This window comes from Calonectris borealis, chromosome 2, assembly GCF_964195595.1.
Source record: "Calonectris borealis chromosome 2, bCalBor7.hap1.2, whole genome shotgun sequence".
NCBI classification, from domain to species: Eukaryota; Metazoa; Chordata; class Aves; order Procellariiformes; family Procellariidae; genus Calonectris; species Calonectris borealis.
Window position 1 is genome coordinate 18,461,333 of NC_134313.1, and position 18,178 is coordinate 18,479,510.

An 18,178-nucleotide genomic window follows, 5' to 3' on the forward strand; every position below is an offset into this window, starting at 1 on the left:
AGAAAAATAATTATTTCAATAATACACATTTCTGTATTGAGTTTTTTAACTTTTCCAAACTGAAAAAAAACCCAATCCTCCCCTCAGAAAAACATAACATAACAAACCAAACGAAACAAACAAAACAAGTTTTTTTGGGCTTATTTCCTGTTTTGTCCTGTGCCAAGTTTGCAACACCAAATGTCAGCTCCATATGGAAAAGTCCAAAATTTTTTGAAGCTAGCATTATCACTTCTAAATAATCACAGCTAAATACCTAGAAAGATGTTTTTAGAATTCTTTTATTTTCTTCCATTAATTTGAGAAACATATGCCAGTTAAAGGAGCAAATGTCCATATTCACCTTGTAACTTTCATTGTCTAGTAGCTGTTACATTCAGAATCTTTTACTGGCAAGAGAAAACACACCACATATATGGAGTCAAGACTTTAACTGCTAGACTAATTAAAATCTTAACCTACTAATCAAAATATAAAAAAACCAGCTATTACTAGTCTATTTACAATAATGCATTCCTAGTCCAAATTAATATAGGAAAGTCTTGTTAATAATATATCATATTTTTTTATACAAGAAATCTTGTTGATAGCTAATAATTTTCTGTGGTATTATGCTCCCCCTTCCAATACTCCTCTGGTTCTAAAGTCAAAAGCACCAGACTTCCTCAAGAAGAAGCAGGGGTGGGGGACATTTACAGCAAGTCATCTGTATGCTGGGGTTTTCACTGGGGGGAATACAATGTTTATAGTGGGGATTTCTTCCTCAGTCTTGTGGTTGGCCTTTTGGCTCTTCTTCTAGATGATTTCCATATATCTCTTTCTCATCGTTTCCTAGCTTCAATTAACATAAATAGCTACTGTTTGTTACACAGTGCCCAGGTTTGTCAAACCTTTATTATATCGAAGTCAGAAGTTAGGTCAGAAAGTAGTTATTTGACCTCCAGATAACTGTTAAACCAGTTCTGGCCAAAGCGAGCCCAGAGAGGGCTGAACGCTGTGCACTGTCAGGCTAGTATATAGCCTGCAGCCTTTTACTACTAAGAGCAAAAAATCATATCTACTGGATTACATGTTTGTATTGGTTGTCAGGACTGTCATACCTAAAAGAATGGAAAAATTGACTGATATCTATTTGTAAAAAAATGCTTCTTCTTTTTATGTCATTGTTTGATTTTAGCTTGGGAGCAACAGTACAGTTCTCCTGCGATGAAGATTATGTGCTACAAGGTTCAAAAAGTATCACTTGTCAGAGGATAGCTGAAGTTTTTGCTGCATGGAGTGATCATAGACCTGTGTGTAAAGGTAAAGAGGAATTCTTATCCTTATAGTGTTTTGTTCATTTCACATCTATCTATTGTTTGATAGCCAATCCTATTAAATTAAGTAAGTACTTGAAGTTTTAATCCTCATGTCCTCACTGTCTTAGTAAAAAAGATCCCACCTATACTGTTTTGTTTAATATGAACTTTGTCTGTATTTCAGTATGCTTAGTTTACTTGGGAACTTACATTATGAAGTTCGCTTCATAATGAGCTGATGAAAATCTATCACATGCTAAATATTAAGACTCACCAAGATGGATTTCAAAATTTCAATATACAATCAGTAGTTCATGAAGCATCTTCATTACGTATTTGCTAAGCAGAGGAGAAAGACTTGAATTTAGGATTGATGAGGACTGGAGAAGTAAATCTATACCTGGTTTCAACCCTGACCAAATGGATAAAGGGCAAAAAATACAGAAAAATGTAGGAAAAGAAAAGCACAAAGTCATTCTGCTAAATATATCTAATGTCCAAATACTATGGCAAGAAGTGTGATGAATACCTGAATCAAGGAATGAAAGTATTAGTGTGTGTATATATATATATATTTATATATATAGTGTATATAATTAAAATACTAGTGTGTACATACACATCTAAATTGGCGTAACAGCAAAGACTAATATTGAAGAGTACAGTTTCTTCACAAAGAACACCTGAGTATGAGAAACAGAAGGGACATTTATCGTGTAATTCAAGGCTGTGGATGCTTATACTAATGTCCAGAGAGAACTGTGAGATGTTTCTGAACAGTGGAAGAGGGCAAAAAGGTGGTATCCAGATATAGTAGAAATGTATAGTAGAAATGCACAAAAGCTGGAAAATTACATGGGTGATTTTTTTTTTGGATAATAAAATACCAGGACAGTCTAAATGGGACTCGCTATGGATCAGAATGAAGTGCTAGATGTATGTTGGAATAATCAGCTACCCAAATCTGAGATGAAGAAAAACATAATAGGTGTTACAGCTGCAGAAATAGGTTTACAATGGATCACGACAGTATATGCCTCAATAATAGCGTATCATATAAGCAAGTAGAAAGTTTAGTTGTATACGTATAAATATACATAATATTGACATTTTATATCCTACTACTTTGTACTATAGGTATGTATAATTACTAGAAATTGCTAAAGAGATATACACACACAGAGACATGCATGCATAACAGAATTAATCATGTAATGCACATAAATGAAACCTTTATTTATAGTAAAACTAGTAAGGCTTTATCTACAAGAGTTTTTTAGCATATTCACATGTTCTAAATTAGATACCTATTTTAGGATGGTAGTCTCCTAATCTTCCAATGTGACCAGCTGGGTGTTGTAAACTTGTATAAGGGTGTTCACACGCACTGTTAAACAGTGACAGCATCTATTAGTCTTTTCTGTGCTCGCTGGAGGAGGCTGTCAGACACAGCTGATTAAATCAAGGATCCCATCTCCCACCTTACGCGCCTAAAGCTATGCTGTGTGAGTACCCCTGATTTTCTCCGCTATGGAAATGAAGTTTCAAGAAAGGCGTGGACCAGTGAAAATAGGACAGAAGAGAATACTAAAAAGGATCAAAATTCTCTAAAATATAACTTAATATAAACAAGTGGGAAAGAAGTGGGCTGTTTTGATCTAGAGAAAGAAGAATCCAGAGAAAGAAGAGGGAAAGCATAAAGTATAATGGTCTACAATTGTGCAAAGGAAGGTTTATGGTTGGACACTAGCAAAACGTTCTGAAGTAAAGAATATTTAGGTATGTGAGTAGAAGTTTTCAAAAAAGTGTGAGACAGACATATGTCCAGGAGAGTTTAAGTACATGTAATCTCATCTTGAACTGGCAAAATGGACTAAATATCTTTTCAAAGTTCTTCTAATCCCTATTTTCTGTGTTTTATAAATGAAAGAACACCCAGATTTCAAAACTGATTCATGAAAAAAAAAATTATCATTAAGATCACATGTAAGTGTGGCTGCATGACAAGGTTTATATATTTCTTGTATGATAACCATGATAAAATGACATTCTAAAGCTTCTTGGCCTTTATATCCCACATAAATGATAACATATATGGTAACTGTACTGCAAATCTTGCTATCCTCTGCGTATTATGTATCTAATAATACGATTTAGTCATTGAAAAGGCACTTTAAAAAAAAAGCATACTACAATTAGCATTTCATTTATCAATACCAAAATACAGTTGCACACTATCAGTTTTTTTTAAAAAAGTATCTTTCCTAACAGACAATAAAGTGTTAGCAGCAGTACTGTGATGAGACTGAGATGTATGCATAACTACTTGTAAGTCTAGAAAGGCAGCTCAGTAGCTTTTGGGGACTATTGCCTTCAAGCATAAATGGTTGTTAAATATATTGCTTTCCACTCTTGTATAAGTTTTGAATTCTGAATAGCAGCAGGTATCAAAGTACTTAAGTATAAAAGGGTAACCACATTCTTCAGTCCATTTTTTTTCCCAGTATGACTATATTTAGAACTAACATTATATAATGATTTACAAATCACGTTTGTAAACATGTGTCTAATGATAAAGTAAGCATTAATACTTAACTAGAAAGAAAAAGAAATCAATAAGTCCACTGGAAGCTAGCAGTTCTCATAAACTTCTGTCTAAATGTGAAACTGCAGAATGTGTATTAACTAAACATCCAAACCCACCATTATTCATAGGTAGAACATGTAATTCACAACCAAAAGGACAGTGTTTCACTTCTTTACACTCACCAACTTCATAGAACTAGCTAATTCCACCTTAAAAAGCAGAAGACCAATATTATGAAAGCTATTAGGAATTGATACAATGCCATATGGTGAAAAGACAGACAGATGGTATAGATATTATAGTTTGTCAAATATGAAATGCTTTAGAGTGTCATTAGTTGCATTAAAATTACTGATTTAAGTACCTTTGGTGTGCTATAATTTTGGTTCTTTTGATTAACAAGGTGTTTCAATTAGACTCTTAGATATACTAAAGCTGGAATATAAACATTTCTTCTAGACTAATAATTATGTTTTCCCTAAGTTTCATGCACAGAACATACAATAAACATTTTGAAACAATTTTGCATAAGTAGCATAAATATCACGTAGTAACGTGAAGAATGTATCTGCAAAAATATGTGTGCATCTGCTTGTTGAACTTGCATATTTGTATACAAACCATTTGGGCAAACAAATTAGGCAATCATGCAAAAATGTTATTTTATGCAAGAAAATAATATTTTCTTGTGAACTGATGCAGCTTTGCAGATAACAAGGGCACAGGTGATATATTAGATACTTCACCTGTTATTCTTTAAAATGTCACTTAAAGTGCTGCTTTTTATCATGTGGTGTTTCCTATTTGAACCGTACAACTTGCAATTGTTTTCATTCACTTATATAAATTATATTGTGCACACACCGAAAATCCCACAGTAATGATACATTTTTCAAAAATGGCATGTGAATATCAATAATTAATTACATTAATATACTGCAATTAGGCAGAGTTCTAAACAGGAACTTTCCAATTCTGTTAGATACAATTGATTTACCATCATAAATCCTCAGGACTTGTTCTTATAGGGCATATGAGTGGCTAAGTATAACTACCTGCCAAAAATGAAAGATTAACTCTTTAGGAGTTATCATTTAATATGAGCTGGAACTGGCATAAGATCATATTCATGAAAGTGAATCTGGAATAAGTCTGAAGCATTTCTACAGGAGAAATATAATAGGATTTTGAGAAGGAAAACTGATACATCACTTCCAAAATATAAGCAAATATTGTAATTACCAACATCTTTTAGATCTTAAGACTAATTTCCAAGAAAATGCTACTCTGGAGGTTTGGCTGATTTCTGAACCTTCTAGAAGAGATGATGACAAAATTGTAAAGTAGTGTCAGATATCCTGACTAGATTTAATTGCAGTTGGATTAACTTGTAGTTTACCAACAATTATCCTTTCTTTTTCATCTTTTTTTATTTTTTTAAATATATTTTATGATTTATGTCTCCCATCACCCTAGCAAAATAGCAGTTGCTCAGGCATGGACCTGATAAAGAAATATGGCAGAAAATCAAGGCATTTGCCCCATTGTGATTTACAGACAAGGTATATTGAAAAGAAGTTAGAATTTGGAGCTATGAGGAAAGTATGGCTTTATGTTGTAGGCAAGCTGATAATTTAACATGAGCAGCAGCTGAAAATTAACTGGTCACTTTCTGCATTTTACTGAAATTTTAAAGTGGAATCATCCTCTCAGACTTTTTTTTTTAGTTGGACTTTTTCAAGATCAATGCAACATGCAAACCTAAAATTCTGCTGCGGATTTTTAAATTTGTTCCAATTTAATTGGCCTCATGCAAATCTTGTAGCATACATTGTTACAGGATAGCAGAATAAACAATGCCTTCCCTTCCTTCCTGAGAAAGAAAAAAAAACCTTCAAAAAATGACATGACAGTCTTTGTCTAGGCATTTACTGCACATTGAATTACAGTTGAGCACTGTTATTTGAAAGATGAAAATTTCTGCAGTTGTTAATTATTTTGTATCCCAAGAAATGCTTAATACATGTGGCTGTAATAACATGACTGCTTACATTGACTTCTCTGTGACTTCATTCAAGAGAGAAAGTTTAAACAATTCAGGATTAAGACCCTACTTATTTATCTGCCATGGGATTCAGTGTTCCCCTACAATGCCATTATTACAAAGCCAACTTGCTTAAGCAGAGACAATTATCTACTTTATGAAACTATTTGCCAGTTGATAAATCTCTTCCTCTCATTTATGTTTCAGGAAACGAAACAGATGATAGATCTATTCACAGTTGGTCGATTAGCCTTTTTATTTTTGTGCCTGCGGCTCCTGTTTTCTGCTTGCTTTTTTCTCAGACCCTGTGAAATATTTATGAATGCTGCCTTTTATAAGTCTGCTGGCAAGTCAGCAACAAGTTCTGCAACAAGTACAGTATTTTGGAAAAGGTCATCTAATCTGTAGAAAGAAAAAGCATTTTTGAAATAATTCTTTGTATCTGAGAAAACTAAAGGAGAGACACGATTTATGGTTTAAATCATGGTCATCCAATTAATAGGCAGGCTACAAAGTAATTTGGATTATTAGTAGAAAAAGGAACAAATGATGCTATGTATTTGAATTGGGTTCTGACAAATTTAGAACACAGTTTTTTTGCTTCCTATCACTATTTTGGTCAGTTCATTTCACTGACTAAAGTGATTTTTAAAACAACAGTGAATTCATGGGCTCAGTATCTTTCATTTGATAGATTGTAAACATCAGTTTGATTAACATGGATATGCAAGCAGAATGTACATTATGAATTTTAGATTTTGCCTTTATAAATACCTTTACTTACCTATAGTATATTTATGAAAAATCTACCTTTGCCTCACTTATCTCCAAAATGCACACATGTATCTGGACTTCTTATGTGATGCTGCCTAACAATGTATGTGTATATGTAGACACACACCCACATATACAGGTAACGCATCATAGATAAGTAGGGCTGAAAGGGGTCTTAACAGGTCAGCACTACTTTCTTACTCCAGCTGTATTTATTCCCAGAAGATGCTTGTCTAATATTCTTTATTTCCAAGGAAAGCGCTCTTAGATCCTACTCAAGCACTCCAGTCCTTCATTAGCCTTGCAAGTAGAAGAATTCTTCTAATTCAAATGTGAACCCTTGTTGCTGTACTTACTTAAACAACCTATTTCAATAGGTGCTTCTATATAAAGAGCAAGTTATTTAATTTCATCTTTTCAATGGCTTATTTTACACTTCAAGAATACCTGCTCTTCTTTAAACTAACCTACAGCAGTTCAATCAGTCCTTCCTCATGGGTCATATTTATAGACCTCTAGCCTTTTTCATCATTTTCCCAACAGGTCCATGTCTTTCTTAAAATATAGTTTCTAAAAATGGGCTTCGTATTTTAGAAGGGGCTTTCCCAGCACTCAGTGGAGAGGAGGAATTATTTATCTCATTTTCACACATTTTTTCTACCGATAACTATATGCATATATTCCAGTTGCATTGTCTTTTCTTAACAGTAGGATATTTTTTACTCAGGTTATGTTTCTGAGCTACTGTAACCCCTGAAGACTTGCTGCCAAATGACTTGCTTTTTATACTGTATTTGTGAATTGGTTATTCCTGCTTTTGTGCTTTGCCCTATACTTGTCTCTACTGAATTGCATCCTATTTTAATGTCATTTCTTCAATTTCTCATTTTTAATTCTAATTATGTTTGCTAACATATTCACAGTCCTTCCCAGCTCTTTGTTAAATACAGATTTAATAAGTAAGCACTTCATTCTGCTGTTCAAGGTGTTAATGAAAATACTGAATGAACCTGACCCAGGACAAACCTCTGTGAAACCCCATTCAGTTATTCTTTCCTTTTGACATTGAGACATTGATTAAGAATCAGAGAAGTCTAGGCTGGAAAAGGACATCATCTGATCTCCTGTTGCAAGGAAGGCCTTAGATCAGGTAATCCATGGCTGTCTCAAACTAAGTCTTCACTACTTCCGGTGAGGGAGATTCTACCACTTCTCTCAACAACCTATTCCAATGTTTAATAATTCTTACAAGGGAGAATTTTTTTCTTATACCCAGATGGAATTTCTCCTGAAGAAACTTGTGCCTCTTAGCTTTTATTCTGTATCCATGCATCCCTGTGAAGAGGGATGTTTTCTATAACTACCTTTTAGACAGCAAAGGACTGCGATTAGATTCCGCCTGGAGGGTTCTGATCTCTAGGTCGAACAAACCCAGTTCCTTCAATCTTTTTCCATCTGTCAAGTTCTCCAGTCTTCTTGGTGGTCTTCCACTGGACCCTTTTCAATTTCTCAATGTCTCTCTTAACCTAGAGGAACCACAAATGGACAGTATTCTGTATGTGGCCTAACAAGTACTGAGTAGGGCTGAATAATCACACCCTTTTATCTGCTGGCTCTATTCTTACTGATACAACCCAGGACAGTTTGTCTGCTTTGCTGCCAGGGCACATTGCTGGGATTTGTTCAGTTTCCTGTCCACCAAGGCCCCCAGGTGCCTTTCAGCAGAACTGCTCCCAAGACAGTCAGCCCTCATCTGCGCTGCTTCTGGGGCTTATTTTATCCCATGTGTAGGACTTTATCCTTGCTAAAACTCATGTAATTCTTGTTGGCCCAGTCTTCCAGTCCACTCTCTATAGTGGCTCTTTCTTCCGGTGCAACTACCTCTCCTTCCTCTGCAAACTTGGTGAGTGTGCATCCAATCCCATCATTCAAATCAGTTTTAAAGATATTGAATGCTGACCCATTCCATGAGGAACTCCATTCATAACAGTCTGCTAGTTTGACTTTGAGCCTTTTAACCACCATCCTTTGAACTCTGCAGCATAGCTAGTTTTCCAAACATTTTGTGGTTTTTCTGTCCCAAATATGTTTTATGAGTTTGTGAAGAAGGTGTTGAAGGACACTGTCAGACATCTTCCTAAATTCAAGGTAAATTATGTCTATAGCTCTCCTCTCATCCACTGAATGTGTTTTTTCATCATAGGAGGCAACCAGGTTGGTCCAGTTGGACTGGACTTGTGAAGTCTAGTCTTTATTCTGCTACTTGTCTTTCTCATGCCCTTTAGGATCTTAAACTCTATGATGCTATGGTCATTGCGGCAAAGGCCAACATTGAGGGTCATGACTCCAAATAAATCTTTTTTATTTTTAAACAGTAAGTCTAAAAAGGCAGCATCCTGTGGCACATTCTGCAACTGTGTTAGGAAATTGTCCAAAGTTCAGTACGGAAATCTGCCAGATTGCTTTTGCATCACAGTGCTGCTTTCCTAGTGAATGTCAGGGTAGTTGAAGTCCCCTAGGAGAATGAGGGCCTGCAGACCCAAAGCTTCTGTGAGTTATTTGGGGAAGGGTTGGTCCTGATCAGGTAGTCTGTAGCAGATACCTGCCATGAGATCTCCTCTGATGGAGATCTCGCCGAATTTGGAACAAAGGCTCTCTAGAGAACTGTCCTCTTGTCATTGATAAACTCCATGTACTCAACCCTCTTTTACATAGAGACCAACCACTCCTCTTCTACCCTTTCTCCATTTCCTGAATAGCTTGTAACCATCCATTGCAGTACTCCAGTCGTGAGCTATCACACTGCGTTTATATAATTCCAATGAGATCATAACTCTTTGACTAAGCATGGAGTCCTGGTCTTGATTGTTTCTCAAACTGCATGCATTGGCACATTACAAAGTAGCTCAGGCAAGGACCATGTGTCTGAGCTGTCAAATGCAGCTCCTGAGTAGAGTGAGGACTAACAGGGCTTACCATAGCTCTTTGTCACACACACTTTCCAGCAGGCTGATCCCAGTTCACATCTGCACCACATCAAAGCTGCCTTTAAGCAAAGTCAACTGAGCCCCTAGGAGTGCGAAAAGAAGGCATATGCAGGGTCCCAGTAGTGGACAGCAAATTTTAGATTATATTAATGTTACAGATTATTGTAAATGTTTTCAAAGCTGAAAGAAAAATGTAGTGATGTTTTCTGCTAGTTGTGTAAAATGGAGAGAAAATCTGTCATTGTAAAATTTGATTATGGTGTGAAATCTAACCCTTTTATTAGGGAGACTATTCCTTGTATAGTTTGGTATTAGATATTCATCACATTATCTTACAGTCATCAATTACGTTTTTATTCTTAGGCAATTCAGTGGTGCTGATTGATATAAAATACGCGGTTGCTATTGTCATTTTAACAAATTCAATATACTTTTAGTATTAATTCAGTATTAATTCACTTTTGCACATGTAGAATGACTACATCTTCCCAGGTACAGGCAATTATCAGTGAATCACATTAAGATGTTTAAGGAAATTCTTCTGAAGAAGAATTATAGAAGTATAATAATTTCTTTCTTTGTGTGTGTTAAGTTATTTGTGAAGAACTTTCTTCTAACTTTTTAAAATTTGACATGTAGTGAGAAGAAGAAAAATCTCTTTAAACTAACAAAGACTCATTAGATCTAGTGAAACGGTATATTGCCTCATATTCTAGAAGCAGTGATAGACATTTGACTTCACAGGCACTCCATCCTATCCTTTCATCCCATGATTCAGTCCCCAGTTCACAGGCACCATTTACTGGCATTTTTATTTTACCCTGCTCATTTGCATTTGTTAATTCTCCAAGGTAATGTGAGAATTATGACAATGGGTGAAGAGAGGCTGAAAGATAACATTTTGCCATTTGCTAGAGGGGAAAAAATTCCATTATGGGCCCATATATTGTTTTGATTATAGTACTGTAAGACTGGTTATCTGGCAGAAGAATTACAAAGGAACAGAAAGATTGATAAATTCTCTGATATTAGCTGATCCTCTTACCATTCCCAGAAGGTAGTTAATGTAGGGAAAACTCTGCTATAGCATCTTCCATCCTCAGTAAAGATCAGCAGAAAAAATAAGAGAGATTATTTTTTTTTCCCCAGTTAGAACACCAAAGCTTTACCATTTCCCTCCAAGCCTGATCAGATACCAAGACAGTATTGATTGTACTGGTTATTTTCTGTCTGTTGGCAATGACTACAAATTAAATAAGTCTATACTAAGTTTTCAACACAAATTGATTTTCATATTATAGGCCATGACAAGTTGCTTAGACAGTTTTGACCTCTTCACAAGTAAAATGTTGTCCTCTTTTAAGCATTTTTTCTTTTTTCTTTTTTTTCTTTTTTCTTTACCATTTTTCTACTTGCATATTGAAGTCATAGGAATAGTTCACATGAAATAAACATTAGGACATGCAGTCCTACATTCTCTTTCAGAAACAAAACCAAAATTAAATGAGCTGTACTGCAATACAGAAGTACAGAAGAGTTCTATTTTTCCTAAACAAAGAGTGAAGAATAAAGTGTATGCTTAAATCTTAAATGATAAAAGCCTGTACTTCCTAATTATTTATGATTTTAAGTTTGTTTAGAGTCATGTCAAGAATTGAAACTGCAGTGCGTAGTATGTCTTATTAATGCGGAACTAACTGAAACACTGTTAGCAAGCTAAACATACTACTGTTTGTATTGGCAGAGAAACTGAACTCTTCAAGCATAAGAAGATAGTTTTATTTAAAATTGCCATCTTCAGGCTTTTAAACATGGATATGACTGTTACCCTTGAATATTCCTACTGTTATGCATTGCAGATTTCTGAAGTTAAAGAAATCTACTACGTTATATTGCAAAAGAACTTTGAAGAAAGGTTTACATTCAAGTAGCTTAAATATCATCCAGTGTCTTAACTAATGAGATGCAACATGAAAAATATTCCCTTTTTTAATTGGAATGATAAGTAATTGTGAATAGATGTAACAGCTACTTAAACGGAAAATTTGGGAAGACTCCTCAAAACCTCCATATTTTCAATTTACTTTAAAGCAATGGTCACCAAAAACTCATTGCTGTTATTTTGTGGTTTGTACATTGTGAATGACTAACTTAAACAGGACTGGAGAAAACTATCTGTAAAAAATCTGTATCTGCTGCTTCTTGCATGTTGACGTAAATGCCATATCTCATTGTAATGTTAGGCAAACATAGATTTAAGTAACACCTCAGAGAGGTGAAACATATAAATGATGTCCTAAATTCAAAGACTAAATGATTCTGGTATTGTACCATCACTTGAAGAATATATTTTAAATGGGAATGTATAAAATATAATTTAAATGGTTTTGCAATACTTCTGTAAAGACATAGGTGTCAAAGTAAAAACCCACGAGTCAGTGAGAATATAATTGCTATAGCTATGTGGTTGTAAAACTTTAAAAATATGTCAAATTAAGTTTATTGACTTCTGCAGGCAGACTGGAACAAGGTTTTTACTAAACAATATGGACTGTTCCAGTATTTATTATCTAGGAGGCCCGGTTTATATGCCCAACTCCCCTTTGCATGGCTGCACAATGAGAAAAATGAGAACTGAGTTGTGGAAATTCTTTACAAATGCCCATAAGATCTAAAAAGTCCCATGTAAGAACTAGGTATTAAAACTGAGCTAGATAGTTAATGTTATCACATTACACAAAACCTCAAAATATTATTATGAATCAGAGGCTATGGCTACATATTTTATTATTACGTGATGTCCACATAAATCTTTTACTATTCAATAGTCAATACTGAGTGGAAGAATTAACATAGTTTTAGCCAAATATAATCTATTACTTGAATTGCCTTTTTTTTTTTTTAATTTGGAGAGGGGGTGTTAGTGCTTCTTAGGACTCAAGCATGACTAAGAAAGTCAAGAAATTTTTACACTTTTATCAAGAAACAAGAAATTATTATCATCACATTTAAGGTGTTAGCAACTGTGGCAGAGAGAGAATAAATGGAGATACAGGAAGGTTGTCCCAAAGTTAGAAAGTATGTCTGGTTCTGAGGTGGACATATGACTATTTTAAACAGGTTTGTTGTTCCACATGTATAGATATGGTGACACATGCAAGTGGTGTAATTGGTTTGTAACTGAAATTTTTTTTTAGGAAAGAGATTATAATGAAAAAAAAATAAGGCCACAAGAAATAAAGAATAGGATAGAATTTAAAAATTCAGAATAAGGAGTCTGGATTTCCCATAAAGGGAGATTAATATGTTCCACTCTTCTGGGAGATTTTCTTCACATGAGACGCTCTCGTCTCTGTCAAATCTAGTGAAAAAAAATTAAAATGAAAATTTAATATTTGGCATGGTAAATGTCAGTAATTTGTTTTCCCTACTGGTCATTGATAGTTTGTTGATGCTCTTCAAAATATTTTAACAAGTTATTCCAGGAACTACATCCCGTTATATGGTATGCCTGGGTATGGCAAAGTTATGTCTGTATATGTGGGGAGGAGGATGCTTTCTCCTTGAAGGAAAGCTAAAATAATTAACTTTAAAGACTTAAAGTAGTCTAGGCAAAATTCAAGTGATATACTGTAGGAAATAATCTGGATTTGGATAAGGGTTAGGATAGGTACCTGATACTGAATGTATAATTTCCATAACTCTAGAGATTATTTAAATAGAGACACAGAGATGTTTTAAACAGATATTCTCCTGAGAATATAGTATCCCCAAGCAGTGCCGGAAGATGGGTGACCTAATAATTAAAGCAGGAGCCTGGAAGGAGGAATTCTGGGCTTGTCATTGAATTATTATGTGACCTGGGGCCATTATCAGATGTCTTAAAGTGCACCTGTCCTGGTGTTCTCTATCGTCTAGTGGTAGGCTTATGAGGTGCTCAGTAAAGAGTAAACAAGGATTAAGGAACTCAACCAAAATTTAGATCATCTGAAAACAGTCAATAATTTTTTCAGTGCACCTGTGTGTGGTGTGACCAGGTGGATGATCTACTCAGCCTGGTGGCAGAGGTGAAAGAGGAAGTGGAAAGGTTAAGGAGTATCAGGGAGTGTGAGAGGGAGATAGATTGGTGGAGCCACACCCTACCATCCCTGAGGCAAGGTCAGTAGATGGAGGCTCCACAAGAAGCAGAGGATCCCCTACCCTCTTGCCACCAGGCAGAAGGAGGGGACCTAAGAGACGGGGGGGGGAATGGAAACAGGTCCCTGCTCGGGGTGCCAGGCGAATCCCCGCCCGGCCTCCCTCACCTTCCCAGTTGTCCTTACACAACAGATACGGGGCCCTGGAACTTGAGGGCCAGGCAAATGAGGGTGTAGGTGAAGGTCCTTCCAGGGGGTTGTCTAGGATGAGTTAGTCAGCCCCACGCATTATGACTGCCTCTGCTAAGAAAAAAAGGGAGGGTGATTGTCGTAGGCGATTCCCTTCTGAGGGGAACAGAGGGCCCAATATGCCGACCAGACCCATCCCACAGAGAAGTCTGCTGCCTCCCTGAGGCCTGGTTTAGAGACATTACTAACAAACTCCCTGGTCTGGTCTGGCCTTCTGATTATTACCCGCTGTTGATTATACAGGCTGGCAATGATGAGAGAAGTTGCAGAGAGAAGTCCAAAAGCAATGAAAAAGGACTTCAGGGCACTGGGGCAATTGGCTGAAGGATCAGGAGCACAGGTAGTGTTTTCCTCAATCCCTTCAGTGGCAGGGAAGAATACTGAAAGGAATAGGAAAACACACCTGATTAACATGTGGCTCAGAGGCTGATTGCATTGGCGGAATTTTGGCTTTTTTGATCATGGGGAGTTTTACACAGCACTGGGCCTGCTGGTGACAGATGGAGTTCAGCTGTCTCACAGGGGGAAAAGGATTCTCACTCATGAGTTGGCGGGGCTCATCGAGAGGGCTTTAAACTAGGTTCAAAGGGGGAAGGGAGTAAATCCAGACTCACTAGAGATGAGCCTGGGGGTGGCATGCCAATGTTGGGGGTGAAATTGATAGCTCAGCTCAAGTGCATTTACACCAATGCATGCAGCATGGACAGCAAACAGAGGAGCTGGAAGCCATTGTGCATTGGGATAGCTATGACTTAGTCACCATCACAGAAACACGGTGGGATGACTTTCATGATTGGACTGCTGCAATGGGTCGCTTTAAGCACTTCAGAAGAGACAGGCAAGGAAGGAGAGGGAGTGTTTCAATTGTCTAGAGCTCAACAATTGTGATGATAAGGTCAAGTGCTTATGGGTAAGGATGAGGGGGAAGGCCAACAAGGCAGATATCCTGCTGGGAGTCCGTTATAGACCGGGTGAAGAGGCAGATGAAGCATTCTACAAGCAGCTGGTAGAAGTCTCACAATTTCTAGCCCTTGTTCTTGTGGGGGACTTCAACTTACCGGACATCTGCTGGAAGTACAACACGGCAGAGAGGAAACAGTCTAGGAGGTTCCTGGAGTGTGTGGAAGATAACTTCCTGACACCGCTGGTAAGTGAGCCTACCAGGGGAGATGCCTTGCTTGACCTGCTGTTTACAAACAGAGAAGGACTCGTGGGAGATGTGGTGGTCGGAGGCCGACTTGGGCTTAGGGACCATGAAATGATAGAATTCGCTATTCTTGGTGAAGTAAGGAGGGGAGTCAGCAAAACCGCTACCATAGACTTCCGAAGGGCAGACTTTGGCCTGATCAGGACACTGATTGAGAGAGACCCTTGGGAGAGAGTCCTGAAGGGCAAAGGGGTTGAGTAAGACTGGACATTCTTCAAGAAGGAAGTCTTAAAGGTGGAGGAGCAGGCTGTCCCAATGTGCCCTAAGAACAGGCGGGGAAGATGACCGGCCAGGCTGAACAGGGAGCTTATGCTGGGACTCAGGAAAAAATGGAGAGTTTACCACTTTTGGAAGAAGGAGCAGGCAACTCAAGAAGAGTACAGGGATCTCATTAGGTCATGCAGAGAGGAAATTAGAAAGACAAAAGCCCAGCTAGAATGCAATCTGGCCACTGTCGTGAGAGACAACAAAAAATGTTTTTACAAATATATTAACGACAAAAAGAGATCGAAAGAGAATCTCCATTCTTTTTTGGATGCAGGGGGGAACATTGCCACCAAGGACGAGGAAAAGGCTGAGGTACTTAATGCCTTCTTTGCCTCAGTCTTTAATAGTCAGAGCAGTTATCCTCAGGGTACTCAGCCCCCTGAGCTGGAAGATGGGGGCGGAGAGCAGAATAAACACCCCATAATCCAAGAGGAAGCAGTTAACGACCTGCTATGCCACCTGGATGCTCACAAGTCTATGGGGACGGATGGGATCCACCCGAGTGTACTGAGGGAGCTGGCAGAGGAGCTTGCCAAGCCACTGTTCATCACTTATCAGCAGTCCTGGTTAACTGGGGAGGTCCCGAACGACTGGAGGCTTGCCAATGTGACGCCCATCTACAAGAAGGGCCGGAAGGAGGATCCGGGGAACTACAGGCCGGTCACCCTGACCTCGGTGCCAGAGAAGCTTATGGAGCGGTTCGTTTTGAGGGCGCTCACGAGCCATGTGCGGGACAACCAGGGGATCAGGCCCAGCCAGCACGAGTTCATGGAAGGCAGGTCCTGCTTGACCAACCTGATCTCCTTCTATGAGCAGGGGACCCACCTAGTGGATGAGGGAAAGGCTGTGGATGTGGTCTACCTGGACTTCAGTAAAGCCTTTGACACTGTCTCCCACAGCATTCTCCTAGAGAAACTGGTGGCTCACGGCTTAGACAGGTGCACTCTTCGCTGGGTAAAAAACTGGCTGGATGGCCGAGCCCAGAGAGTTGTGGTGAACGGAGTTAAATCCAGTTGGTGGCTGGTCACGAGCGGTGTTCCCCAGGGCTCCATTTTGGGGCCAGTCTTGTTCAATATCTTTATCAATGATCTGGATGAGGGGATCGAGTGCTCCCTCAGTAAGTTTGCGGATGACACCAAGTTGGGCGGGAATATTGATCTGCTGGAGGGTAGGAAGGCTCTGCAGAGGGACCTGGACAGGCTGGATCGATGGGCTGAGGCCAACTGTATGAGGTTCAACAAGGCCAAGTGCCGGGTCCTGCACTTGGGTCACAACAACCCCAGGCAACGCTACAGGCTTGGGGAAGAGTGGCTGGAAAGCTGCCCAGAGGAAAAGGACCTGGGGGTGCTGGTTGACAGCCTGCTGAGCATGAGCCGGCAGTGTGCCCAGGTGGCCAAGAAGGCCAACAGCATCCTGGCTTGTGTCAGAAATAGTGTGGCCAGCAGGAGGAAGGAGGTGATCGTGCCCCTGTACTCAGCACTGGTGAGGCCGCACCTCGAATCCTGTGTTCAGTTTTGGGCCCCTCACTACAAGAAGGACATGGACGTTGCTGGAGCGTGTCCAAAGAAGGGCAACGAAGCTGGTGAAGGGCCTGGAGCACAAGTCTTATGAGGAGCGGCTGAGGGAACTGGGACTGTTTAGTCTGGAGAAAAGAAGGCTCAGGGGAGACCTCATTGCTCTCTACAACTACCTGAAAGGAGGTTGTAGCGAGGTGTTGGTCTCTTCTCCCAAGTAACAAGCGATAGGACGAGAGGAAATGGCCTCAAGTTGCGCCAAGGGAGGTTTAGATTGGACATTAGGAGAAATTTCTTTACTGTAAGAGTGGTCAGGCCTTGGAACAGGCTGCTCAGGGAAGTGGTTGAGTCACCATCCCTGGAAGTATTTAAAAGATGTGTAGATGAGGCCCTTAGGGACATGGTTTAGTGGGCATGGTGGTGTTGGGTTGACGGTTGGACTTGATGATCTTAGAGGTCTTTTCCAACCTTAATGATTCTATGATTCTATATTCTTTCTGCAAAAGTTACATGCCTTTCCACTCACAGAGGTATTATGAAACTGAAATAATTAGTCTTTATAAATGATTTTTAAATCTTTAAGTAGAAGTTTTGGTAGATGTGAAAATATTTTTTTACTGAAATGTGATACGGTTTTGTGACGTATTGTAAATTAGTAATATGTAGAATATGCATTAACTGTAGTTCTTCATAAAGGCAATATAATATATTCCTGATTGCTCAGTGGGCTTGTAAATATAATAAAATCCTGTTTTCTAGGTGTTATCTACCTTTATATGCCTAGTAATGTATGTTAAGTTTTACCTGTATGTACATTCCCATATGTGAAGATCCAGAACTTACCATTACTTATTTCAGTTCTGCTTATTAATTAATCTAGTTTCCAAGACATCACCTAAAGAGCCACTATCTAAAAAACTTAAGGAAAAAATTACAGGGTTATAATTAAATGTATTCCAGTCTTTGTAAATAAGATTAAAACCCAGCATACTGTGACAGCTTCTATATTCATTAAAATATATAAATACTGGTATTTTATTGGGGTTTTTTTTTAGATAGACATAGCAAACTATTCTGTATATAATATGATCTCATGTCCGAAAGACCTGAGCACC

General features: G+C 38.2%; 1 protein-coding gene across 3 annotated transcripts in view; it reads left to right on the plus strand.

The window, feature by feature from the left end:
• The window catches only part of CSMD3 (CUB and Sushi multiple domains 3), a 796,263-nt gene that overhangs the window by 335,065 nt on the left and 443,020 nt on the right, over window positions 1-18,178 (plus strand). For all 3 annotated transcript variants that reach the window (XM_075141259.1, XM_075141260.1, XM_075141261.1), the window contains one exon: window positions 1,178-1,302. In XM_075141259.1, the coding sequence (XP_074997360.1) occupies window positions 1,178-1,302 (125 nt within the window). The remainder of the gene's footprint in view (window positions 1-1,177; window positions 1,303-18,178) is intronic.